At 41.3% G+C, this 27,993-nt stretch overlaps 1 protein-coding gene across 1 annotated transcript in view; it reads right to left on the bottom strand.

Annotated features, from left to right (window-relative positions):
• Nucleotides 1-24,824, bottom strand: part of FMNL3 (formin like 3) — a 110,727-nt gene extending 85,903 nt beyond the window's left edge. The window contains 1 exon segment of the mRNA XM_070937872.1: nt 24,674-24,824. Coding sequence (XP_070793973.1) covers nt 24,674-24,790 — 117 coding nt within the window. The 5' untranslated portion in view covers nt 24,791-24,824.
• Nucleotides 24,825-27,993: the final 3,169 nt, after the last annotated feature.

The raw sequence follows: 27,993 nt of genomic DNA, 5'->3' as shown, positions 1-27,993 counted from the left end.
GACTACAGGGGGCCCCGGCCGTATTCATGCAGTTGATCAACGAAGTGTTGCATGAGCATCTATATAAGGGGGTGTTGGTCTATTTGGACGATATTCTAATTTATTCTGACAACATGGCCGACCATATAAGATTGGTTCGAGCGGTCTTGAATAAACTCAGAGCAGCTGAACTCTATGCTAAACTTTCTAAATGTGAATTCCATCAAGACAAAATCGACTATCTTGGATATCGTATATCGCATGAGGGAATAGAGATGGACCCGGAAAAGGTCCGGGCAGTAATGGAATGGGCCGCACCACGCACCCGTAAACAGTTACAGAGTTTCTTAGGGTTTGCTAACTTTTATAGACAATTTATCCCCTCTTTCGCAAAAATCGCACTGCCAATTACAAACTTGCTCAAAACCAAAGGGGAAATAAAACCCAAACCCTCGAAACCACTAGAATGGACTATGGACTGTCAGGCCGCTTTCGAAAAACTGAAACGGTTGTTTGCAGCTGAACCTGTGCTCAAACACCCCGACATAGAACAACCTTTTGTAATACAAGCGGATGCTAGCGACGTTGCCGTAGGAGCGATACTCTTGCAAAAGAATGAGAATGGAATATTACAACCTTGTGCTTACACATCCCGTAAACTATCTGAAACAGAAAGGAGATGGGCCATATGGGAGAAGGAAGCGTTTGCAGTTAGATGGGCGCTGTTAACATGGAGACAATTTTTAGAAGGGGCAAAACATCCTTTCGAGGTGTGGACTGACCATAAGAATCTAGAAGCATTAAAAACACCACGCAAATTGTCACCCAAACAGGCACGCTGGGCCCAACATTTCAAACGTTTCAATTTCACTTTACGTTACCTTCCTGGGGGAAAAAATTTCATGGCAGACGCACTTTCCAGATTACCACAGTACAACAGCATAAAGAAGGAACTGGTTCAACCAATGCTCCCCTTAACGCAATTGGCAACACCTGTCACTACCAGAGCGCAGAGTAAAACCGATCCAGAACTCTCAGGGGATTTACTCGAAAAGTTACGAGAAGCACTAAAAGCTGACGAGTGGTTTAAAATCCACTCGAATGAATGCACACTTCGCGATGAACTAGCTTGGGTTGGATCAAAATTGTATGTTCCGGCCACATTAAGACCAACCGTATTGCAATATGCGCATGATGCCAAAGCCGCAGGACACTTTGCGTTTGTCAAAACTTTACATCTTGTTAAGAGACAGTTTTGGTGGCCTGCACTAAAAAAGGACATACAGGCATATGTGGCTAGCTGTCCAGTATGTGCCTCGGCTAAAAGACCTCCAGGAAAATCCCCTGGATTACTGCAAAGTGTGGCTAGACCGAACGCCCCATGGAAGGAAATATCTATGGATTTTGTGGTGGACTTACCCGACAGTGAGGGCTGCACTGTCATTTGGGTAGTAACTGATTTGTTTTCCAAACAAGCACATTTCATACCTTGCTCAAAGATCCCTTCAGCAAAAACCCTCGCAAAATTATTTATTCGGCAGATTTACCGACTACATGGGTCTCCGAAAAGAATAATTTCTGATAGGGGTGTGCAATTTACTTCCAGGTTCTGGAGAGAATTTTTAAGATTGATAGGCTCCGCACAGGGGTTGAGTTCCAGTCACCACCCTCAGACAAATGGTGCTTGTGAAAGAACCAATGGGGTGCTCGAACAATACCTTAGGTCAGTGGTCCCCAACCCCCGGTCCGCGGACCGGTGCCGGGCCGTGGAGTACCTGGCACCGGGCCGCGCAGCGGCCGGGGGACATGAACGCTGCAGCGCAAAGGCTCCTGGGCCGTGCGCAAAGGCTCCAGGGAAGAGAGCCCCGCGCAGGTACGCACGTGTGGCCCAAAGTCCCCACCCCTGCGCGCGCTCAGCGGGCCACGGTAAAATTATCAAAGGCTGATTGGTCCGCGGCGATAAAAAGGTTGGGGACCACTGCCTTAGGTGTTACGTGAATTACCAGCAGGACAATTGGGTAGACTTGTTGCCATTTGCAGAAGTGGCGTATAACAATTCTGTGCATAGTAGCACCGGATTCACCCCTTTTAAGGTTGCATCGGGCCAGGATTTTGTACCCATTCCCGAGTTACCTCAAGATGATCCCCAAAATCCCTCTTTGATAGATTGGATGGAACAATTAAGGAGCACCTGGACAGTGACTCGGAAGGCATTAGATGAGGCACACCGAGCCCATAAGGCACAAGCCGATAAGAAAAGGTCCCCAGCTCACATTTACAAAGTGGGGGATAAAGTCTATTTGTCTACCAAATTCCCAGCTCTGACTAGAATACAGCATTCTCTCCCCATTTCAAACATGATACCTATAAGTACACCCCGAACTAGTGCCGGTTCCTTGTTAGGTAGTACACATCAATGTTAGACTATCTGGCACCCTCCAGGTGTACTGCAAGTCCAGTGGTGGATTTCAAAAATGTTTACTACCAGTTCTTTGGGTGTGGTTTAGTGGGCGTGGCATGGCATGGCTTGGTGGGCATGGCTTGGTGGACGTGGCAGGGGAAGGATACTGTAAAATCTCCATTCCCACCCCAATTCAGGGGAAGGTTACTGCATAATCTCCATTTCCTCCTGATCAGCTGGGACTCGGGAGGCAGAGAATAGATGGGGTGGGGCCAGTCAGAGGTGGTATTTACTGGTTCTCTGAACTACTCAAAATTTCCGCTATAGGTTCTCCAGAACTAGCCAGAACCTGCTGAAACCCACCTCTGTGTAAGTCCCATAATTTGTGGCCATAACAAGTGAGATTCATGGGACAGCACCATGATGGGGAAAGTGATAAACCAGAGTTGATTTTTGAACTGAGCTGAGGTCAGTGTATTATCTCTAGAATCCTTTTACACTACAGGAGATCCTAAGAGATGTTTTGAGCTACAGAACATTCCTGCCCAACATTTCTTAACTCTACACTGTGAGGAAAAATCCACGACAGAGGGAAAGCAGTCTTTCAGTTTCACGGGGCCCCAAAAAGCTAATCATACGGGAGAAAGAAAAGGTGGGGAAAAACATTCTTTTAACATTCTCAACTCCATGTAACCTGTTTCTGTCTCCAGCAGGGCAGGATTCTGCAGAGCTAAATATAGATCATTTCTAATTGAAAGCCCTGCCTTGGACAATGGCTACTTTCTGTCCTACATATAGAAGTGGTCTTTTTATTTTCGTAACAAGTCAGGCCACAAATTACTGTGTCGGTACAAACTGCAAAGCACAAGTTAGGCCAGGTCTCTTTGCTCTTCCCTCCTCCAGTGAGCGGGACACACATAGCCAAGATGCTTGGGGGCAAGGAGGAAGAGAGAGACAATGGAGTGTTTAGAGAGAGCCAAAGGCTTTAACACAAAAAAAGAGAGCTGTTTAATCTTCTATAGTAACGTTTAGCATATTACCACACAATGGCAAAATAAGTTTTCCTTCCCTGGACGCCACTAAAAAAAATCTTTCCTCTTCCGAATTTTTTTTTTAAATAGCACAAAATGACTATCCTACTTTTTTTAGGCTAGTGTAGCAAGGAGCAAAACAGGATCCTAACATTTTCAGTAAGCAGTTACTAGGGTGGTGCTAAACCAGAGTTTGAATCAAGGAAACAGCAGCAAAGGATCCACACAAACACAACAGAAGGAGGAAATCTCTCTTGCTTAGGCAGGAACCCAACACAAACAGGAAGCCTCTTACAGCCCTTCCTGGCCGGGAGGATCCGGTGATCAACCCAGATTGGCAGGGCCAGGTCAGAGCCTAAGAAATCTTTCACTATGAAGATTTGGTTCCTAGTTGCAATGTGGACACATCATCACCACGTGAAATAGCAGTATGCAGAATTAAAGGTTCAAGTTCAGGATTCTCAAATAGAGAAGTACACAAATTCTAATTTTTGACTAAGGATTTAGTGGCCTTTGGCAATGGAAGATGAGGGGTTCTTCAAAATGCAGTTGCCAAACTTGTTGTGTGGGTGGTCCCAGAGGTGGGCTGCTGGGGGTTCTCAGGGGTTCGGGAGAACCTCTAGCTAAGATTCTGTGAAGTTCAGAGAACCCCCATGCCACTCCTGGCTGGATACGCCCACCCCTCCCCTCTCAGGAGTCCCCACCCAGCCCATTTTGGATGCAGGTAAGTGCAGGGCGCGCGCGGAGGCTCGGGGAGGGCAACAAGGAAGTTTAGAAAGAGCCTCCGGAGCCTGGGGAGGCCATTTTCGCCCTCCCGGAGGCTCAAGGAAAGCCTCCAGAGCCCAGGGAAAGCAAAAATGCCCGCCCTCGCCATGGTGCAGAAGGCCAACTAGCCACACCCACCATGGCCACTCCCACCCAGCAACCAGACAGAGAACCCCTTGCTAAAATTTTTGAAGCCCACCTCTGGGTGGTCCCTCTCTTGAAGGGGCTCTACAACTTGTTCCTCAATGTTGTACTATAACATTCTAGGATATGTGACAAATAGTGGGGAATGGTATTGTGTCTCAATTCAATTGTGAGGAAGGAGAAGGAATAGTCTGCAAACTATGGTTATTTTTAACTTGGTTCTGTCCAGATATAGACATTCAAGACCTCCCAGTTAGCACTACTCTATCAACAGGAATGGGTTTGGGGCACTAGTTGCATCAGATCAGTATCTGAGGACTGTAAAGGCAATCACAGCAGAAAGTGGAATAGAAGACCTCAATGGGCTTGAAACGTCCAGGAGCTTTCAAGCCAATGACAGGGGCTGGGATTTCAGCTAAGGGAACCACCAATCAGAAAGTTGCATATTAAACCCACACAGGCAATAGGGCAGCATGGACTCATTCCAGGTGCATTTTGGGGGCAGCAAGATATAAAGTGGTCTTCTGCATAATAGGGGAACCTGGCAAAACATTGTGTAGATGTGGGTTTGATTAAAAGGGGTGAGTCTTGACATATTTGTTGAATAATGCAATTTTTGCTGGGCAAAAACATGTGAAAATTTAACATGGTGATGTGTGCACCACTAATTATATACATGTGGAATATATTCTCAAAAATTCTGAAGGTTGCTATATGGACACTGTTGAGTACTTCTTATAATGGGTGAAACATTTTCAGTGGTATTGTTGCATGTTTATTTTATCATATATGGTCGGAAGAGGGATTTTTAGAATTTAGCTCTTCTAGAAATTCTGACAGAAATGGGTTCTATGAATGTCCAGGGATCAGTTTCAATACTTGCAATTATCAGAAGATACCAATTGAAAATAGTGATAAATAATGTTTAATTCCACAACCTTATATTGTGAGATAACCCTGGTTTTTAAAAAGTGGATAAAACTTTTAGGGGCAAAACTGAGCTTTCCACGCTTCATCACTATAGAGCAACTTAATTTGGAAGAAGCTGATTTTAAAACTTTTTATTTATCAAAGCATGATTTTTGGCAACTTACTCAGTATTAAGAACTTATTATTTGGACTATGTTGTCCAAATGCTTGTCTGATGCTATTTCTGCTTTTGAAGTCCCACACTTAAGAGTTTGGAAGGAATTAATTGAGGCCAAAGCCAACAGTCCATTTTTATCGGTTGAAGGAAGTTGATAAAATCAATTATTTATGCAATCTTTGGAACAAGTTTGAATATTCTGTTCCTGTAAAATCAGTGGAAGTTTTCTTTAAAGATGAATTTATTTTATTTTGATCTTAAAATAAAGTTAAGCCAACAGGGATATAAATTGAGGTATGCTCCACATCTTACAGAATGTTTGGATGGTTCAAAAGTCAGTTAAGACAGTTATACCAAGTAGATAGATGGGAAGAAGAAAGGTGGGGAGGGGAATTATATTCAAAAGTTCAAAATCTCCGTCTTCAAAAATCTGAAAACATTTTCTTCCATATTGGACAATAGCCAAGGATGCACTGTTTGAATGATTTCCATACAGCCACCAAATCTTAAGTCTTTATATAAAATAAATCCAAGCTGTCTTGCATCTTGTACTTGTAAATCCCAGCAAGTTAGTATACTGGCAGTGGTATTAGGGTTGAGAGTTTATTCCCCATTAAGAATATTTGCACCAGAAAAGTTGAATGTTGCAATTTGTAAAAATTAGACTCACTGATCAAACAGTTGCTTAGTTAGCATACTATATTCATATAAGGATAGCTGAAGGAGGCATACTCTCTTTTTCTCCTATTTTTTAATTCCAAAAGACACCACTTCAGACATTTTCAAGTTTCCCTCTCCTTGAGGGCTGGAAAATTTGCACTGAACCTGAAAACTGAGAATTGCAGAGCCATATGCAATCAGTACAGCCAATACCGAATCACTGAACTCACTCCTCACATTTTGCATTTTATGAAACTGGCCTACTGGCTGATACTTTATGTAGTTTCTCTGCAGGCTTAGCCGAGTTGAGAAAAAAGGGAAAAATAAAAGCAAGAAGAACAAAGGTGGCAGGTGTGGCAACGTGCTGGTGTAAAGATGGCAGCAAAACTGTTGGGAGATTGCTCTCACACCCCAATTCCTGTGGGGTCAAAGAGAATTAATTTAAACTGCAGGAGGAAAGATTTAGTTTAAAAATGTCAGCAGAAATTTTCCAACCATAATAATAGTCAAGCAATGGAACAAATTACCAGGGGAACTTGTGGAGTCCCTGTGATGGGAAGCTCTGGAAAATAGTCACACTGGCTTCTGTCTGGAACGGTTTAATTGTAATTCATGCTGGTCAGAGCAAATGTTTGGAAAGGATGGTTTCGATTCATCTATTTATTTATATAAAGATTTATTTGTCATATTCTACAAATGTTTTCAAGGCACACTATAAATTACAATTTGAGAAACCTAACAAAACCAACTGTTATCAGTCCAAAAACAACCAGCACGTAGGAAAAATGTGTATTTTTTTTTAAAAAAACTATCTTGTTAAGAACAAATATTAATTTGTTGTCATGGCATATAAAACCATGAAAACCCCTCCCTGAAACGTCTTAAAATATAGGCATATTTGGAGGCATCTGTAGCAGAGGTGGGTTTCAGCAGATCCTGACCAGTTCTGGAGAAATGGTAGCAGAAATTTTGAGTAGTTCGGAGCAACGGTAGTAAAAATTCTGACTGGCCCCGCCCCATCTATTCTCTGCCTCCCAAGTCCCAGCTGATTGGGAGGAAATGGGGATTTTGCAGTAACCTTCCCCCGGAGTGGGGTGGGAATGGAGATTTTACAGTATCCTTCTCCTTCCACGCCCACCAAGACATGCCCACCAAGACATGCCACACCCACCAAACCACACCCACAGAACCAGTAGTAAAAATTTTTGAAACCCACCATTGATCTGTAGGATCTAATGCTTATTTTGTCAAGCTGTCACAAGGCAAGCTCTGCTCCTTTTGTATGCATGTGCAACATCACTGACAGCATTGTTGATGTGGGGGAAAGTTGGAAGAGGAACGCTATGTACACCAGCTCAAAAAAAAAATCTGAATTTATTAAATAGGAAAATATAAACCAGGTGTACAATGGCTTAAGAACCATCCAATCCAGACACAACTAGGTACTTTTTGACTAAAGTCAAAAAGCAACTAAAAGATAGATGGCTGAGACAAGAACATAATCAGAAGTACTCAAACCCTAAAATCATTAGGTTATGAAAAAGAGGTGATGCTCAAAAGAACAACTCTCAAAATGTCATGAGACAGTACATAGTCCTCACCTTACAACAGTCGACTTAGTAGCTGTACAAAGTTACAATGGCACTGAAAAAATTGACTTATGACTGTTTTTCACACTTCCAATCTTTGTAGCATCCCCATGATTGTGCGATCAAAATTCAGTTGCTTGGCAACTGGTTCATACTTATGACCGTTGCTATGTCCCAAGGTCATGTGATCAACTTTTGCAACATTCTGATGAGCAAAATCAATGGGGAAGCCAGATTCTCTTAACCACCGTGTTACTAACTTATCCCTGTGGTAATTCATTTAACAACTGTGGCAAAGAAACTCATAAAATGGGGCAAAACTCACTTAACAAATGTCTCACTTCACAACAGAAATTTTAGGCTCAATTGGGGTCGTAAATTGAGGACTACCTGTATTAACAAAGGATAAGCGTTCGGCTTAAATTCTTTCTTGGATCAGATAGGAACCTGAGATCAGCGTGTCCACAGTCCCAGTGCAAAAGCTAAGCCATTAATTGATTCAGTAGGCATTCTTTGCTTTTAAGACAGCCCAGATTATAAAATTTATTATTTTATATCAGAGGTATCCAACAGTACTTATAGCACTCTACATCATAGAGCAGTAGTATTTTGTGTTACAGCATACAGCAAGTAAATTAAAAGTTATCAAGCACAAAATGATTGCAGTCTTTAAGTGAGTTATCATATGACCATACCCAATTTTACTTTCTTTGCTGTGGTTGTTAAGTGAATCACATGGTCGTTAAATGAATCCAGGCTTCATTCCGCCCCCATTGACTTTGCTTGTCAAAAGCCAGCTGGGAAGGTCACAAATGATAATTATGTGATTCCGGAACATTGCAACTGTCATAAATGCATTGCAGTTGCCAAGTGCCCAAATTGTGATCAAGTGACAGTGGGGGACTCTGCAATGGTCATAGGCAGTGGACTGATTGTAAGTCACTTTTCAGTGCCATCGTAACTTCAAATGCACAAAACGTCTTCAAATACCTGTACAAGCGACTTACATTTATAAGTGTCAATGGGCATGTATTTACAATGGGGTTCCATGATCACCATTTACAAGCTTCATGGGGAGCTTCTGATGAGCAAAGCCAATGGGGGAAGCCAGATTTGCTTAACTTTATTTATTTTTATTTAGTGTTTGGCATCTACCGAGGTCATGCTATCATTGTTATACAACTATGGCAAAGAAAGGAGGTCATAAAATCGGGTGGGACTCACTTAACAACCGCATCACTTAACAATGAAAATTCTAACCCCAACTGTAGTAATAAATTGAGGATTACCTGTTGTGAGTTTCAAGGCTAAGGGTCGATTTAAATCTCATTCAGCACCTTAATCTCTATATCATATTGGCTTGTTAATGAATATACCTGCTGCCTAATCTTCATTCCATCAAAAGACCATCAAGAGTACTACAAGCCCCAGCCCCATAAATTCCTAACAACACACACAGACATTAGCTTTTACTTTGAAACAGGGAGCAAGCTGTGAGCATCGTACCTATCCTATAAAATCAGGCATGAAATACAAAAGTTGGTTATAATTTTGCTGCTCCCCAAATAAGATCTTGCTTCTTTTACCGAATCTACATAAAGAATTATGCATTTTTCCAGAAAGGAATCAGTCAGCACCCCCTACTTCACTGTCAGGGGCTCAACGCTATTGATAATCCTATTCCTTGTCTGCAAAAAAAACCCCCAAAACCACCAGTTTCAGCCAAATTAATGAAGACTCTCAAGAAATGCTTTACAGTACATACTGCAACTTCCTTTTAGTTTACGTCTGACATAATGTGAGAAGAGATTTTGGAATTATACATATGAAGCTCATATATATATGACTGGATGCTGTTCCAGTGTGAAAGTAACCTTATTTATTTATTTAAAATGTATAAGGCTGCCTGACTCCATGACAACTCTGAGAGCCTTACAACAATTAAAACAGTACAGAAATCATGTCACAAAAGAAAAAGAATGATGCACTTCCAGAAAAGATTAAAAAAACCCAGCCTCATTAAATAACCCTATAAGAGGCTTGCTTCCCACTTTAACCCCTAGGCTTAGGGAGAAAAACCATGTTTTTTGCAACCCTTAAACAAGATCAGGATCAGAGCCATATGGTTCTCTAGGACACAACTTTAAGACTTGTGGACTTCAACTCCCAGAATTCTGGGAGTTGAAGTCCACAAGTCTTAAAAGTTGCCCAGGTTGGAGACCCCTGCTCTAGGATATCCTCTTCCAAAGGGCAGATGCAAGAGAGAAGACCCCTTTCCTGAATTGCCTCAGGTTTGATGAAAGTGCACAGAAGTTCAGTTCTTAGTTTTCCCCTCTTCTCTTTTTTTAAGCTACATCATTTACCTTATGGGTATTGTGATATTATAGGTTTAAGTACTACCCTTCTCCACATCACTGGCTGCTTAGATATGGCAAGAAACAACTTCTCTTTGTCTCCTATAATCTGTGTTTCTCCTTACAGTGGCAAACTAAGGATTTTTATGTCTAATCCATGCAATAGTACAAAGTTGGTGATATGCAAATATATGTTACCGAAAATCTGTTACACTCCTGTGGGACTGTGATAAATTTCTAAATATAGAACGTTGCCTTAGAATGACTTTCATTGGTTTCTACAGGCTAGTACCGGGTCTGCTTGGAGTGAAACAATTTTCCAGGGTCTTTATTCCTTGATGGACATTAATAACTATAGAATGTATTTTAATTGTTCTCCATTTGGACACACACATTTAAAATGGATGCATTCTCTCCAGGAAGGACTTCTAACAGGACATTTTTAAAGTTAAAAAAGCAGCATTCTTATACCCAGTTGGAGAAAATAGCTCTAGACAATGATCTAACCAGTATCTGCATTCCTAAATTTCCTTCTACATTCTTGACCGGTTGACCCCATCCGTTCTTGTTAATAAACAAGTGTGAGTAGGCTTTGTGTGTATTATTTGTTACTCCATTGAATAAGAATTTATGCTAATATTATTCTTCACCATTTCCCCTCACCCATCCTCTCCACCACCAACCATTTTGGCAAATATGAAATTATTTCTGTTTTGCAGTGCAGTGCATCAATTCTGTTTTGTAATGATATAAAGTTATTGGTTAATTCTAGTAGCAACTGACAAATGAGGATGAACAAGAGCAAGTCACAGGTTCTGAAATTCAGCCAATATGTGTGTGATGAATGATCATCAACTGTGCTAAAGGAAAAAAAAGAAAGAACTATTATAATATTCTTGCTAAATCATTTTCTTTCTTTCTAGGCTTCCCATCCTGGAGTACTGTATGCACTGGAGATAGGAATGTTCTTTGGACTTGTAAGCACCAAATACTGTATATTAGCCTTGTATTTAAATACCAGTCCAATCTCTAAAAGCAACAGAAAATACTACATAGGTAAGTGAGCAGTTGAAGGCTGAAATGTTAGCCTTTCCAATGTACTGAGCATCAGAAAGAAGTATCAGAATGGGAAAGCTCCTTCTTCTATGTTTAGCAAAAAATAAAATCGTAAAATCACATCTCTTTGATCTGTTTCTGCCAACTTCCAAAAGGCTACCAGGATTTTTGCAGACAAGTAGTTTTTATGTGTATATTTACAAAGCCTATATATTGTTTGTATTCTGGCACTTCTTCCTTGATGGAAAACAATCAAAATCATGGGATTTGCAGGTAGTTCTTCATCTACACATTAACCAGGCCCAACTCTATTTTGCTTTAGCAAACATGGTACATTAAATGACTATATTGTTTAATCCACTACTTCTATTCATATCAATGTACAAATACCATCTGAAACAAAAGGATACAAAGCTGACAATTACTAAGACAGTTTGCAGGTTTGCTAAGGCTCCTAATTCTTTGAATTGTCTCATCCGCTGTTACTAATACTTTTATTTGCCATTACTGAATATACTAAATAAAGTGTCCTTCATACAGTACTAGATTATGTTCATCCAATCTCAAGTAGTACTTCCATCTGATGATAATTATTACATCCTGCCTTAAAAACTGGATACCAAACACAAAAGCAGATTAACCAGTAATTTTTCACACTAGTTGGTAACTCTATTCTCTTTTGCTTTCTGTAGTGATATGTCTATTCCATTCCACTTCAGTCCAATAGATACCAGATACAGGATAGAATTCACAATCCTAAGAATTTGAGCTTTGGTTTTTGAAAAAGCAAGCTTCTATCCCTTAAGATCACAAAATTAAACTCAAATATAAATGAGCATTGCCAGTTGAAATCTAAAAAGTCGAAGAGGAAGCTAAGCAAGATTTCCCATGACCAGGAGGTTAAACTACAGTGACATTCATAATTCTTTATTCCTATGTTTGGTAGAGGCAAATAAACTGTTCAAAGTAAGCAACTCTTAAAACACTACAAGGCTTTTTCTGATAATAGATGTAGATATTTATACTTTTATGAATATTCTTATTCCCACATAGGGCTGTTAGTAAATATTCAGTGCCCATGGAATATTTGATTTAATTTCTATACCTTCCTCTCTTCTCCTCACTTATTTCCCAGGAATATCCAAATGAAATCCTGTTGATAATTTTAAAAATGAATCTTGAACCCCAAATAAATTATGCCAACTCACTGCAATTTCATCGTTTGCCCCAATCAAATGGTATGTCTGTTTAAAAAGGCTTGTTTGAAAAGGAAAAAAAAAGGTTGCTGGAATTGGGTATGTCTAGTTCAGGGGTGTCAAACTCGATTCCATTAAGGGCCGAATCAGGGTTGTGTTTGATCTCAGGGGGGTTGGGGGGGTGGCCAGCTCGACATCCCTCGTGTCAGGGGTGCCTGTGGTGGCCTGAGCACTCTGGCAGTGAAAATGGGCTCCCGAGTTCCATTTTTGGCTGTGATGGTCTTCTGCAACCCTCTGCTAACGAAAATGGAACTTGGGAGAGTCGCACATGGCCTTTGCGAGCTTCATTTTCACTGGCAGAGGCACCGTGGGCCAGTTCTTCACTGTTTACAGGGTAGCCCCGCAGGCCAGGTCTAAGAACCCCATGGGCCAAATCCGGCCCCCAGGCCTTGAGTTTGACATCCCTGGTCTAGTTTAATGAAAAGAAGAACTAGGGGAGACATGATAGCAGTATTCCAATATTTCAGAGGTTGCCACAAAGAAGAGGGAGTCAAGCTGTTCTCCAAAGCACCTGGGAGCAGGACAAGAAGCAATGGATGGAAATTAATCAAGGAGAGAAACAACCTAGAACTAAGGAGAAATTTCCTGACAGTTAGAACAATTAATCAGTGAAACAACATGTCTCCAGAAGTCATGAATGCTCCAACACTGGAAGTTTTTAAGAAGAGATTGGAAAACCATTTGTCTGAATTCATACAGGGTTTCCTGCCTGAGCAGGGGGTTGGACTAGAAGACCTCCAAGGTCCCTTCCAACTCTGTTATTCTATATTCACAATAAAAATGCTAAATTGAGAAATAGTATTTGAAGACTGGAATACAATATATATCCCCTTATTGTGAATGGAACATGATATATAGGTTAGCAGCCAACTACAGTGTGGTTGAGAGGCCCCCAGGTCTTATTTATGCATTTAATTTTAAAAATGTATTGTTGTTAGGGATTGCCACCATGCTTTCTGGCAGGAAATTTATACCCTTAAAAAGTGGAATGCATGACAAGGAGAAAGTCAACAAATAAAGAATTTTTTATTACCACACCTCTGAACTAAGGAAATATGTGCTGAATTCTGCCTGTTTGCTGAAGTTACAGAAGACTTGCTAGAGAGAATTTCCACTCTTAGAAAGCAGAGGAGATCAAACTGATGGAAGATGGGAATCAGGAATCCATTCTTGGCTCCCCTAGTTTTAAATCCCAGCACTGGGAGAAAAAAAATAGCAATCTGGCAATTATTAGAGGGCAAAGCTTGACAGGGTTTTTACATTTTTTATTGTGTAGATGGGTCTCTCTCGCCTTCCCATACAAATATTTCCAGAGCGGCTAACAATTAAAACACAAAATAATACCGGCTGGAGAAAAACCAGAATGTATCCAAAAAAGAACAAGCAACAATTAGACGATTCAGCTTTCCCAAACCAAACTTCTCTCTCTTTGTCCACCCCACACCATAGTTTGAAACATGCTCCTCGAAGATCCAAATACACTTTGCAACAAAAGAACCATAGCACTGGAAGTCTCGATTTAGCGGCAGCTGCCATCTAATTATTCCTCAATTGCTATTTTCATGGCATAATTACACCTTCGTGACCTGCTGGTAGAAGATTTGAGGCATTTAATGATGGGACACCCAGAGGACCTCCATTTGTAAAACCCACACTAACTCACTTCGCTTCCTCCCCAGCTTGCTATCCCTTCACTGGCATTCTCTCAATATTCCCATATATCCTTCCATACAAGCTTTCCCTTCACGTGCCCCTTCTCACTGCTATGAGCATCAGTGCAGAAGCCATTTTGCCAGCCCCAAAGCAGGAGAGAGATTGTAGTACAGGAGTTGCTAAGCAACCATGACGGCAATTCTCTCCAATATCCTCCAGACTGAGTATCCAAATGATTAGGGCAGAGATCCACATTTTCCTCTGGTGTCCAATCCAGGAGGCTCCTCCTTTCTTCAGAACTGAGGATAAGAGCTCCTGGCTTCTTGCCTCATTCCCCAGCTCCCTATCTAACAACCACTTCCATTTTCCATGAAATAATACTTCCTAATTTAAACCCTGCCCCTTGATGAGATGCTGTTCCCAAGGAAGTGATGCAACATGACTGCAATTCCTGCAATGCTGCTGGGCTACAGCCTGCGCATTTGGGCCTCCGTGGGGATTTGGCAGCCAACCTATCAAACCAAACCTTCCGAATTGGTTCCCCATTTGCTTTGCCAGGTTAGGAACCACGGTTCCCTCTTCTACGCCCGTTTCCATTCCCTCTCCAAACAGAAAGGCATTCCAGCCCTCCCCACCCTGAGAGAGAAAAAGGCTGGGGTGTTTCTTCCAGATGAAATGTTGCAAAGAAGCATAAGTTTCTCCCTCCTCTGCTGGAAATACGCCGAGAGGAAACCAATAACTATTTCCACCGCTTTTTTACCCAGCCCTGTATGGAATTAACTGTGCAGGGAGGGATGCCATATGCTTCTAAAACGTCATGCCGTTAGTAACTGTGTCTATGGCTGTATGGGAAATTCAGCCCCTTGCCAGGGAGAGCTCCCTTTGAAATCTCAAACCGGAAGTCCAAATGCTGAAACGCAACCTAACCAGCCAGCTGGACTCCATTGAACGAGGGTCTTCTTGAGTTCTTTTCCTTCAAATTGAGACCAACGCAGAATTGCTTCTCAAATGTAGCCTTCAATCTAACACAGACATGCACCAATTAAAACGAAAAATCTTTTTTCTTTTTTTTTTTTTTTTGCAATCAAAGCATGCTTAGAGTTATTTGCTCTCTATATTCCGCAAACCTCTGGTTACTTCACTGAAAAAAATCCACCATGGTTCTAGCTTTTATGACAATTCAAATAAACCAAGCTTTTTGCAATGCTGAAGCCATGCCTATCAAAGCCGAAATGTTCAGAAAAAAGCAGCTTATTCTGCTTTAACCTAAGCTTGCACAGAGTTCTTTTACAGAACTTTGAAGCCTCAAGTAAAAATGAAATAGTGCTCCCCATTTTTCAACAGTTCAGGTATGGATCAACAAATAGTGGGGCAACAATCATATAAATTAAGATCTGTAAGTAACTGAATGGTTTAAATTTACTTAGTCTGTATTATCAACCCTGGCTGCTCTTTAGAAGGCCAGATCCTGAAGATGAAACTCAAATATTTTGGCCACCTAATGAGAAGGAAGGACTCACTGGAGAAGAGCCTAATGCTAGGAAAGATTGAGGGCAAAAGAAGGAGACGACAGAGAATGAGGTGGCTGGATGGAGTCACTGAAGCAGTAGGCGTGAGCTTAAATGGACTCCAGAGGATGGTAGCGGACAGGAAGGCCTGGAGGAATGTTGTCCATGGGGTCGTGATGGGTCGGACACAACTTTGCAACTAACAACAACAACAACAATTAACCTAACCAAAATTCATAGGAATCTAGAAAGTATTCTAGTCTACCAAATAATGTTAACCATGCCTTGCAACTACCCCCAAAACAGTCCTAGTCCAAAAAAGCCAAGCTCTGACAAAGGAAAACATCTCTTTCTCAGCAACTTCTTTCATATCAAAACAAACATGGTAATTTTAACATCACGATCAGAGATTTAGGATATGGAGCAACTGCTAAAGTCTAATTGTACAGAACTGGTAAAGCTTGTCGTATTGAATCATTTTTTGTATTCATCAGGAAAGAAAACCCCTACCCTACCTAGAAAGTTAACATGTTGGGGAGAAAGCTTCTTGTTTCTTAAAGAGGGGTCTTTGATCCTGGGAGCCTATACCTGAAATCAGAAATCACACTGCCTGCCACTTGATTAGTCATTACAGTGAGAACCAAACCTCAAGTGATTTCCAAATTCATATGTTATTATCCTGTTTCCCCGAAAATAAGACATCCCCTGATAATAAGCCCAATCAGGCTTTTGAGTGCATGCGCTAAAATAAGCCTCCCCCCAAAATAAGCCCTCCCCGAAAATATTTAAACGCAGAGTTGGAAATCAGGTAAAACAGCAAGAGGAGCCTCATTTTGCTCCACGTGCCCCCAAATAATAAGACCTCCCCGAAAATAAGGCCAAGCGCTTATTTTGGGGTTAAAAAAAATATAAGACAGGGTCTATTTTTGGGGAAACACGGTATGAGTTTATCCACAGTAGTGTAAAAATATGTTTATAAATACAGATTGTAAAAGGTTGTATTCATACTTCAGTTATGTGGAAGGTAGATGTTTGCAGGCCTCTCTGAGAGATCATTTCCATTTTTTTTTCAGTCTCAGCAAACGCCTCTGCTTATGGAGTAACTGTAACATTTCAAAACATCACTTTCCCAGCCTGTCTCAGTGAAAGCTTGCTCCCTAAGGAAGGGTGGGCCCAAACCATTTAAGGTTTTAAAGGTCAGTAGCAGCTTCTTAAGCTGCATCTGGAAACAAACTGGCAAACAATGCAATTCACTTTCCAGTGGTGTTGTGGTTATGCTCTTCCTCCATCCTCCAGACAGCTGTGGCAGGTTTTTCATTCATTTTGTAATGTAGGAATCAGCCATCAAGAGGGGCAAATCAAGTTCCCTGAGGAGCATCAGCTAACCTTACATTGCAACAACTTTCATTCCTAAAGGACCTCTCCCCCAGAAAAATAGAGAATAATTGTTGGTCAAGCATTACAGAGTTACTAAAATGCTGACCAAAAAGTGATATAAAAGTATTTTATAGTAGATAAACAAACAATGAATACAGATTTTTTTTTTTAATTTTATTTATATGCTGCCCTTCTCCGGAGACTCAGGGCGGCTTACAGTGCGTTAAGCAATAGCCTTCATACTTTTGTATATTTATACAAAGTCAGCTTATTGCCCCCACAAACTGGGTCCTCAATTTACCTACCTTAGAAAGGATGGACGGCTGAGTCAACCTTGAGCCTGGGGAGATTCGAACCTGCAGTAATTGCAGGCATCTGAATGTTAATAACAGGCTATTAGTCTGTTGCGCAACCAGGCTCTTCTAATAATGCATTTCTAATAATACCAAAATGCAGAAACGTTGAAATGCAGTAACAAAATTCACTTTCCTATATAATTATCAGTTGGTTTAAAAATAGTTTATATGAATACTATCGACTGTAAACTTATCACATAAGAATGACAACCATTATGGGTGAGACTCAAACTATTTAAGGCAATGTCTATAAAAGCAATTTTAGTATAAAAAAATCAGATTGGGGGCTTTAATTGCTACTGTATTTAGTTACTGTATCAGATACTTATTTTTGGAACAAAAACAAATATAATTATTCCTACATTATTTTGGGATATTGTTAACTCAGCTTTCCTTAATCCGCTGTCCTCTAGAAATTTTTAAATCTTTGAAACAAGCCAAGCTGGACAAAGAAGAATTAACCCATGAAATGTTATTACATGTTAGTATTTAAGTCTACTGGCTCAGTCTGGTCCTGTGATCTCGCTTAATTGTCAGCAGTGTAGGTAGTCCTCAACATACGACCAAAATTGAGCAACATTTATGTTGCTAAGTGAGAAATTTGTTATATGAGTTTTGCCCCATTTTACAACTTTTCTTGCTTAAATGAATCACTACAGTTGTTAATTTAGTAACACAGTTGTTCAGTGAATCTGGCTTCCCCATTGACTTTGCTTCAGGGGTGGGTTCTACATTTTTTTACTACCGGTTCCGTGGGCGTGGCTTATTTTGTGGGTGTGGCTTGATGGTCATGTGACAATTCTTTAGGATTTAGCAGAGGTACTGGTCTACCAGGCTTTTAACTGCTTGCAGAGCTGTACTGGTCTACTCATTTGTTTTTGGAGGCACCGGTCTACTCATTTGTTTTTGGAGGCACCAGTCTACCTATTTGTTTTTGGAGGCACCCGTCTACTCATTTGTTTTTGGAGGCACCAGTCTACCACCACACTGCCTTTTAACACTGATCAGCTGTAGGGCGGCCCTTTGAAGCCCCACAGCAAGAGTTTAAACAGTTTTTTTCCTTCTAGCCGATCAGCTGGGACTCAGGAGGCAGCAATAGATTGGGGGTGGGGCCAAATAAAAGGTAAGAATAACGTGGGGGGGACGGGAGGGCCCAGCTCCCGAACAAAGAGAACCGGTTCGGTGACATCATATCGTCACCACTACCAGCTCGGCCGAACCGGGAGGAACCCACCACTGCTTTGTTTGTCAGAAGGTTGCAAAAGGGGATCATGTGCCCCCCGGGACATTGCAACCGTCATAAATGTGAGTCAGTTGTTAAGCATCTGAATGGAAATCATGTGACCATGGGGATGCTGCAATGGTCATAAGTGTGAAAAATGGTCATGAGTCACCTTTTTCAGTGCCGTTGTAACTTTGAACAGCCACTAAGCAAACTGTTGTAAGTCAAAGACTACCTGTATTCAAATTAGGAAAAGGAGGTGGCAGAATAGGTCATCTTTTCTTATATGATGATCCTAATACTTTTGGGTTTAAAAGGCTATACTAACATTGGCTAACATGGCGGAGGAGTCTGAAAGAAGGCTTTGGGGTTTCATTAAAGCACCACTATATAACTAAAATGTTGGGTTTTTTTTGTCTTTTGAAATTTATGGCATTCTTACAGTCAGATTATTTTCATGTAAAATAACTGGAAAACTATGCTTTCTATGCTATGAGAAAAGACCAAAATTAGATCAAAGGACAAGGATAATTCCTTGACAAAGATAGATTTGAGAATTTAAACCTCTGGTATATATATTTACAGACAGCACATAAAGCTATTCTACCTGTTGTATAAGGCAGGTTGCTGCTATATCATATTTCATATTTAATGATAATTCATATTCATTGGAAGGGGCCAATCCATAGTCTGGGGGCAAGCCTTTTTTGCAATTGTCCAAGATTGTACCAGAAAATATGATGGCAATAAGGGAAGCATACTTTCCACAAATTTTCAGAAGAGAAATGTATCAATAAAATCCATTTCAAATTGGTGAGATGTGACAGAATATTTTTTTTAAAAGTTATGAACAACTATGGCGTGTTAAGCATTGAATGGACTTAGGTCATTGATCAATCTTTAAAAGGGCAATCTTTTTAAAACCGGAGAAAACAAGCCCAAAAATTCTGTTCTGCCCCTCCACAGACATCATTACATTTATGTAATGGCTCTTGAATACCAAATATATATTTTTTTTAAATGTAATCTAAAAAAAGGTTTAGGTTGACTCAGCCTTCCATCCTTTCTAAGGTAGGTAAAATGAGGACCCAGTTTGTGGGGGCAATAAGATGACTTTCTATAAATATACAAAACTATGAAGGCTATTGCTTAACACATTGTAAGCTGCCCTGAGTCTCCGGAGAAGGGCGGCATGTAAATCAAATTAAAAAAAAAAAATCTCACTACACAAAGGTTCCTCTCCTCTCATCTATAACACACAAAGAACAGGGCTACAGTTTCCAGAGTAATGTAACATATTTGCAGAGATACAGAGATTAATAAAAATCATAAACTCTAGTCCTTTTCCATAGTAACACTACAATGAACCAAAAAGAGCAGCAAAAAGCAAAAGAGATCAAATTAAATTGTTCCAGCCTAGTATCTGAGATCTGGAACACATAACACACCATTCACACTGGAGAGTGGATTAATTTGATCAATTACTAGTTAGTTCAGAACTGTTGTATAGTATGCCATAGGAAAGCAGCATGGTTGACAGACTCGGTATGAAGTGAGTGCTCAAATTACATCACAGAATGCCAAAATGTATCTTCTTCTGTATTACACTTACAATGCTGCTTAAACCTGTCTCAAGGAAGGTTAAAACTGCATCTGCTTAAATTATGAACTGGAATTCATCAGCCATAAAGGTTGAGACCTTCATAAATACAGGCTGCTCTTTATTTTTTTTTCCAGAACCATGTGTGCTCTATCAAGACCATCCCACACACATTTATGCATGTTAAACATTATAATTCTGCATCCAGCAAATTCAAATTCCATATTTAGTTTGGAACTAGGAACCAGAGCAATTTATGCTAATTGATCAAACTTGCATATATTTACTTATTTTGCAGCATTTTTGTATGTATTTGCATTTTCTTCTACTTGTTAATCCTTCCCACAGGTATGGAAAAACAACCTTCCAATAACTAGGAATGTTATTATGTCCAAGCTTGTGGTTAGCTAAATCTCATTTTTATATTATAGCAGGCTTTCAAAAACATCCTCAGTAATGCTTTCAAAAATATCCTCAGTCATAAAAGCTAGCCAAAGATGTGCTTGTTTTTAAATCTAAAATAATCAAACTAAGAATTTCAGGATGCTGAATTCTATACTTACATTTCGTGCTCCTTCTCTTTCTAAATTGCAAAATAGGACCTGCAATATTACATTAGTAGATTGTAGATGTTGTCATGGGCTGTATCTCAAAGATAGAATGATTTGCATGCAAAATTTTCTAGCGTATGGGCCCACTATCTCCAGCCAACAAGACATGAGTGTGGAAAGCTACTGTCAATCATAGCGGACAACTAATGAGGCTAGAAGGAGCAATGGTTTCTTTAACAGTTTATAACTGTTTCTTTAATCCAGTATCATGCACTTTTGAATTATCATCTTATTTCCTAAAGTGGCAACATTCAAAGAATAACCTACCCATTGAGAAAAGAGTCATAAAGAAGAAAACTATGTATCACATGCTGTCAACTTCCTCTCATTCTGACATCACTGGAGTGGAATTTTTTAACAAACAAACTCTCCATTAACTAAGGAAAAATAACTACATGGAAATCCCATCCCCCAGGTATACAGCTACAAGTATCACTAAAAGCTCACCAATTGTCTTGAAATCTCAAACACTCACAGTGAAAGTGTCAATATTTTTATTTAATCTCTCAGAGAAATGTTCTTTGCAAGATTAATAAATGTACCTAATGTGTCTGTTAATTAGTTTTCCTTACTATAGAAGTGTGCTTGATACATGTACCTGGATGACACAAACTTTTTCTAAAAATGGACAAACTAAATTCTTCTATCTAAATTCCTAAGAAAAATGTTATGCAGGGTGTTTAAACCCGGATCGCCTTAGTTTTCGTCCAGGGATAAGTGCGTTCTTTTCTGTACTTACATTTGTGGAGTTTGCAATGGAAAGCCATCCGCTTATCCTTTACTTTTCCTACCCCATGTAGTCAGGGAGGACGGATTTAAGGAAAACTTTACCCTTTAAACTCCCCCTTTCCAAGTGCAAAATAGTTTAAAATGTTACACACACACACACTCACTCCCAATTTGGGCTCTGTGATCTGCAAGTATGCTGGCCATAGATTGCTCTCCCTGTGACAGTCAAGCACCCTATCTTAATTTTTCCCACCTATATGAGAGAATGAGACCTGTATTCCAATGCATATAGCAGGCACCAGGAAAAGGTTACTCTAGTAACTGCACAGAATTGATTTGTCTTCATGTGGAATTCTGAAGTATTTCTTATCAATGTATCAGCAGAAGGGACATGCATGATTTTGCAAACTGTTTTGTGCAAAAAACATCTCAACTGTAATTTTCATAAAGGAAAATAAGGCAGCATTCCCTGCCAGTGCTACTTTATTTTACAGGCTGAGGATGGAAGATATTTATATGGGACATTTTTATAGATCTTGTACAATTGGCCATACAAGCTGAATAGGTAGTCTTGAACTCAGCATCATCCTGCAATAGCCAGCAAAGTTTAGCAACTAGAGGAGGATTAAGAACGCGGTGAAGATGCTCAGATTCTAAACCTATTTCCCCTATGAAGTTCTGCCAGAAACCATAGATTCTTTGAAGGAGTGTATCTCAATTCATTCTCAGAATACACCAAGGGAGGACATTTGTTGACTCTATTGACAAATTCTTATCCTCACTGTTGGCAGTTTTCAGCCCTTCAAACATTGAATCTAGAAGGGGAACATCTGTTCTTTTTTTTTTTTTTTTTTTTTTTGAAGCTTACAAGTTTTTACAAGAAACTCAATGGGTGAAAAAAAGTTCACACACCAGACCTTCACAGTGCAGTCAAGGTGCAAAAGTCTAAGGCTACAAGATTGCATTTTTGCAAGTGACTTTGCTCTCCTTGCATTTTTGGCAAGTGACTGGTCAAGGCTCCTCTCCGCCTAATCTTAGGATAGTGGGAGGAACAAAGTGAACAAGAGCTACACAAACTGCCAAGAACTCCTGGGAAGAATATTAAATGTAACTTCTAAAAACACATCTAATTCCACATTCATATTTCACCCCAATATATTTATGGAAGTAGGAGGAGCCACACAACTCTTCCTTTCTTCTTTTTATGAAGCAGTCACAAGGTTATCCTCCAGTCTTTTAGATTACAGTAACACTTCCGAAACAAATTCCACCACATTCATTCTTAACATCACAGCTATTAATACAGATTAGGAGTCTTACTAGAAATCTAAATCAATCCATAAATCACACAAACCCTGTATAATCCCATATTGTTTTCTATTTGGATTTAATAGGAATTATAAAACCTCATTTTAGGAAGGTAGTGCAATATTATAGCCACCATCATCATCCCTTACATCAGGAATGTCCAACTCAAGGCCCAGAGGCAGGATTCGGCCCACGGGGTGCTTAGATATGGCCCGCGGGGCCACCTTGGAAACAGCAAAGGACTGGCCCGCGGTGCTTCTGCCAGTGAAAACGAGCTCCATTTTTGCTGGCAGAAGATTGCAGGAGGCTGTCCTGCAAACGGAAGCCCGTTTTCACTGGCAGAGTGATCGGGCCGCCACAGGCGTCCCCGTCCCCCCTGACACAAGTGACATCATGCTGGCCATGTCCACCTTGGCCACACCCATCCCAGCCCCCTGAGGAAAAACACAACCCTGTTGCAGCCCTCAATGAAATTGAGTTTGACACCCTGCCTTACATAGTCATGGTTTGATTAGCCATGGGGTTTTTTTTGAATAAACCATAACTGGTTAAGTTCATACAACATGTAACCCAAAATCCAAGGTTTAAATCTACAAAGGCTGAGTCCACAATATGTGAGTTAAACTAAAACCAAACAAAGCACATTAAGCTTTAGAACCTTGTGTGAATTAGGCCATAGGTTTCCAAGCCACAAGATTCTGGGTTAACAAGATCAACTGGATTCAGATTAAAAATAATAATAATGAAAATCCATCAGTTGAATCCATTGATGTCTTCCATCAAAGCTTGGGCAGGATAGGACTAGACCATATATATCCCAGACAATGTTGCTTCATAAACTTTTCCCATTCAAATCAGTCTTGGGAAGAAAAAAAACCAAACACTGCAGCATTTCTGTAGGCAAAGCCAAGTTAGCGAAAAAAAGAAAAGAAATCAACCAAATTCCATGGTTGCAAAGAAAAGTTAGGATGAACAATGAAGGGGAAATGGGAAAAAAAACTTTTTTTAAAAGGATATCCTATGTGCAATGGATAAAGGCAAGAAAGTTGAGGGAAATTAGTATCTGTTGACATTTCCCACTAGAACCAGAAAATAACAAGGGTTAGATAATAAGGATAAAGCAGAGGCAAGGAAAGAAAAAACCAAGCAGGATCACTGAAACCCTTCCCCCCCAACTCTTAATTGAAAGCCCACCTTGGGCCAGAACAGTGTGGTGCAAATCTGAAATTTTAAGAAAAATCTGCCTGCCAACAGTGACACATTCCAGGTAGATTAAAAACTGGGCATCCCTCAAAACCAAGTCTCAAGCCTCTGTGGCATTTGAGTGGATACATAAAAAAAGAGATACCTACAGGTCTAGCAGCATGAGAAATGCAAACTGGGGGGGAGGAGGGGGGGAAGTATCTAACAGGGAAAAAAATTCTAGCTGACAGACAAGAGGTGGATGTGATTATCTCTGAAATGACATGATCTACCTGAATGAACGGCCACCTCGCTGGGAATCCCGCTCCGCAGGAAAAAATAGTTGAGCATACAATTTATAGGCGACGGGCGCACAAGAGTAACAGAAAATCCGAACCACCAAAAAACAAGTGGAGAGTTTAGGGAGGCACCAACCCCCCCCTCCCAGCAAGGCTTGGGCTTCAATCCCAGCGAAAGAAAAGAGATCCAGAATGCTTTCCTGGATCTTTTGGGACCGGGGGAAAAAAAAGTGTCTGAAAAAGTTGGAAAGCGGGAAAGGAAAAAGGAGCAAGGCGCTAAGGCTGGCGATCCATCTCTGGTCCTAGAGAGAGCGCGGCTCGAAAGAAACCGATTTCCAGCAACGTCGGAGATGCGGACGAGTTTATTTGCAATAAAGGCTGCGAAGTCCCCGGGGTAGCGGGGGTGGAGGGTGGGGGGAGGCGAAGAGGAATCTATGCAGGGATCTAACCGGGGAGGGGGGGAGAGAGGGGGGGAGGAGGGGTCTCTCTCTCTCTCTCTCTCTTACCAGCACCATCGCGAATCGCTCTTCCAGCTCTCCCTGATCCGGCATGGGAACTCTTCCCGGCGGGGGCGGCAACATCCCGGGGCCCCCGCCCGGCTCCCCGCTTTCGGTGTTCCCCATCCCCGGCCCAGGCGGCTCCAGGGGAGGCGGGGATGGCTCGGCCCGTTTGGATCGTCGGTATGGAAGTGAGCCGCCGTGGCCAGGCGGCGACAGCTACCTCCCGATCCCTCCCTCTTGTGCCCGGCCTGGGACAAGACGGGGCTGTCGGGACCGCCCCCGGCACCGCCCGCCTGAAGACATCGTCCGTCCAATAGAAGAAAGTAAGGACGGCTCCTTTTCCCGACCCTCCCTCTTCCCCGAGATGCGCTGCCCCCTTCCCAAGAAGCCTCCTCGTCCACACGTGGCGCCCCCAAATTGCAGGCGCGTCTGCAAAAGGTCTCTTGGCGACGCGAGCCGAGGTGGAAGTTGAGCACCTGAAGAGGGCGCTTTGTTTTGAGGCAACACCCCAAAAGAGTCCCGAACTTCGCCTCTTTTTTTCCCCCTGCAGGCCCAATCCCGCTCACACGGTTTGCAAAGAAGCCCCTTGATTGATGGCTTTCGATAAGGCTCGGCTCCCGAGACGCAAACAAATTGAAGCCCCAGCTGATGCCACTTTAGCCATTCTTAGATTGACATTCATTCGGGAGGGAACTTTGGGTGAATAATGAAAATGCTTCTTTTAGACCCAAGTTGTACTCGGGACATCTTTTTACTTCGAAGTCAGTCCACTCCGTTCGGATTCTCCGTATTAAACTTGGGCTCCGTAGTCCAAATGGCCCCTTTCTACTTCTACGATACTCTTTTGAGTCTAATCCTTCCTGGTTCCAGCGAGTATCACTCGGCCATGTAAAAGGAGCACATACAGGGAATCCGGCAACCTGCAGTAAGTACTTGAGGTATTTATTTTTTTGCAGAAATGGAGGAGGAGGGAAAAACCAAAAACAAAACTACGACCTACAATCTTGAACATACTTCACACCGGGACCCTAACACCACTATTTATGAATCTTCCTGTTGTTAAAAGATTACACACCCCTATACGAACCGGACCATAGAATAGGAGTATGTGTATCTTTATACATAGACACGCGTACACACCCCTAAACCTGACTTCGGTGCAATTGTCTTCCCGAGCAAAGTGAAAACTGAGGGTGCCTCTTTTTCTAAAAAGACGTTACTCTGAAAATATACACTCCAGTCCCCGAGACTGAAAAGACAGGATCGAGGTGGAAGCTCGCCTAGAAAAATTACACGACTTTCCCCCGGGTCTTGTGCACGCACTAAATTGAGTCAAGAGGACAAAGGGAGCCGTTACTCAATCCTGCCCCTCCCACTGCGAGGCATCTGGTATTTGCGACAGGAAAAGAACGGCTGCCCCCTAATGGAGGAGGTCGGAATGGCGGAGGTCCTGACCGTTCTTCGTTTCGAAGGACGCATCTTTGGTCAGGTTTCAGATAAGCACTTAAATACGGATGGCAGAATTGAGGCGGCAGGTGGTCTCTTAACAGGGTCATTTCACTAAATCAGGCGCCTTGCTCTACTATGATTCCCGTCATGCCCAGCCAGAATCATCACTGTGGAGTCCTTGGTGCAGTCTGAGCTTGGTTGTTCACTTGCAGACTTTTCATTACCTGGCTAGGTAACATCATCAGTTTAACAAAGAATTTTTATTTATTTATTTATTGGTTCGATTTATATGCCGCCCTTCTCCGGAGACTCAGGGCGGCTTACAATGCGTTAAGCAATAGCCTTCATACTCTTGTATATTTATACAAAGTCAGTTTATTGCCCCCACAATCCGGGTCCTCATTTTACCTACCTCGAAAGGATGGAAGGCTGAGTCAACCTTGAGCCTGGTGAGATTTGAACTTGCAGTAATTGCAGGCAGCTGGTGTTACTTAACAGTGCTTTAGTCTGCTGCGCTACCAAGGCTCTTATTAGGGTGTCTATATTACAGACATGTACCGATGATGTTAGTTAGTTAGTTGGGTAATGAAAGGTCTGCAAGCAGACAGCGACGGTCTGAGAGCACCGAGGACTCCACAGTTCAACCCTGAGCTACAGTGGCAGCACAGATGTAAATGATTCGACCTTGAATGATCCAACCAATGGAAAAGTCTGCACTGAGAATGCAGAGAATTCTGGTGTTGCAAATACAGTTCGTGGAATATAAGGAGACTGTTGTATCTGTAAAAATGCTTCCCCGAGTTTTTAGACTTGAACTTCTCAAATCCCCTAGCCATTGATCCTCCCCATTCTTCTCTGTTCATTAGAGTACAGGTAGTCCTCGACTTGCAACAGTTCATTTAGTGACAACGGCACTGAAAAAAGTGACATGACTCTTTTTCACACGAATGTTGAAGCATGCCCATGGTCACATGATCAAAATTCAGGAGTTTGGTAACTGACTCATATTTACGACGGTCGCAGTGTCTGGTGATCGTGAGGTTACCTTTTGCGACCTTCTGACAAAGTTAAGGGGGAAGCCAGATTCACTTAACAATTGTGTCACCAATTGTGTGACTCATTGAACTGTGACAAGAAAGGTCATAAAATGGGGCAAAATTCACTTAACAAATGTTTCATTTAGCAACAGAAATTTGGGGCTCAATTGTGGTCATAAGTCAAGGACTACCTGTATAGGCAAATTTCTTTTTAAGTGAGACGATAGTAGAAAAATCTGCTGGGAGCTGTCCCATACATAGAGCATACCAATTTATACTGTGTTTTACAGGCTTTTGTAAGCTTAATGAAGTATGTTAACAGCTCTTTTAATATGACATGTTTGGTACAGTTAGAAGATACAAGAACCATGTAACTCAGTAGCAAAGAAGTATAGGGCATCTGTATTTTTTATAGAACTGTACCTACCGGTAGAACAATTTCTATAGAGACATTGTTTCTCACCTCTGCATTACAGAAAACATCTGCCATAATTCCTTCATCTATATACTATTAAAAATATTTGAGTGTTTGCTTTGTTTTGTATTCAAGTAGTTTGTGATTGGGAATTGTGATCCATGCACATCTGGAAGGTACAAAGTTAGGACAGGCTGTTGCATTCCCAGGAAGGTGAAACACCATCACCCCCATACCTAGAAGAGCTACATATATACCAAACATCTTTCACATTATGATGAGGAAATAACTACAGCTATTGGTTTATTTTACTAATGCCAACCTATCATGCAGCTATTAAGTGTCTCTGAGAAAACTGATATCCCTAACTGGAGAAGTCCAATTTAACAGTTGATGAAGTAATCTCCCGCATTACCTAATTAACA

Source organism: Pituophis catenifer, unplaced genomic scaffold (genome assembly GCF_029215685.1).
Source record: "Pituophis catenifer annectens isolate HBS135680 unplaced genomic scaffold, rPitCat1.0.hap2 SCAF_2, whole genome shotgun sequence".
In the NCBI taxonomy this organism is placed as follows: Eukaryota; Metazoa; Chordata; class Lepidosauria; order Squamata; family Colubridae; genus Pituophis; species Pituophis catenifer.
The sequence above is the reverse complement of the archived record's forward strand: the minus strand, read 5'-3'. Positions and strand labels throughout refer to the sequence as shown.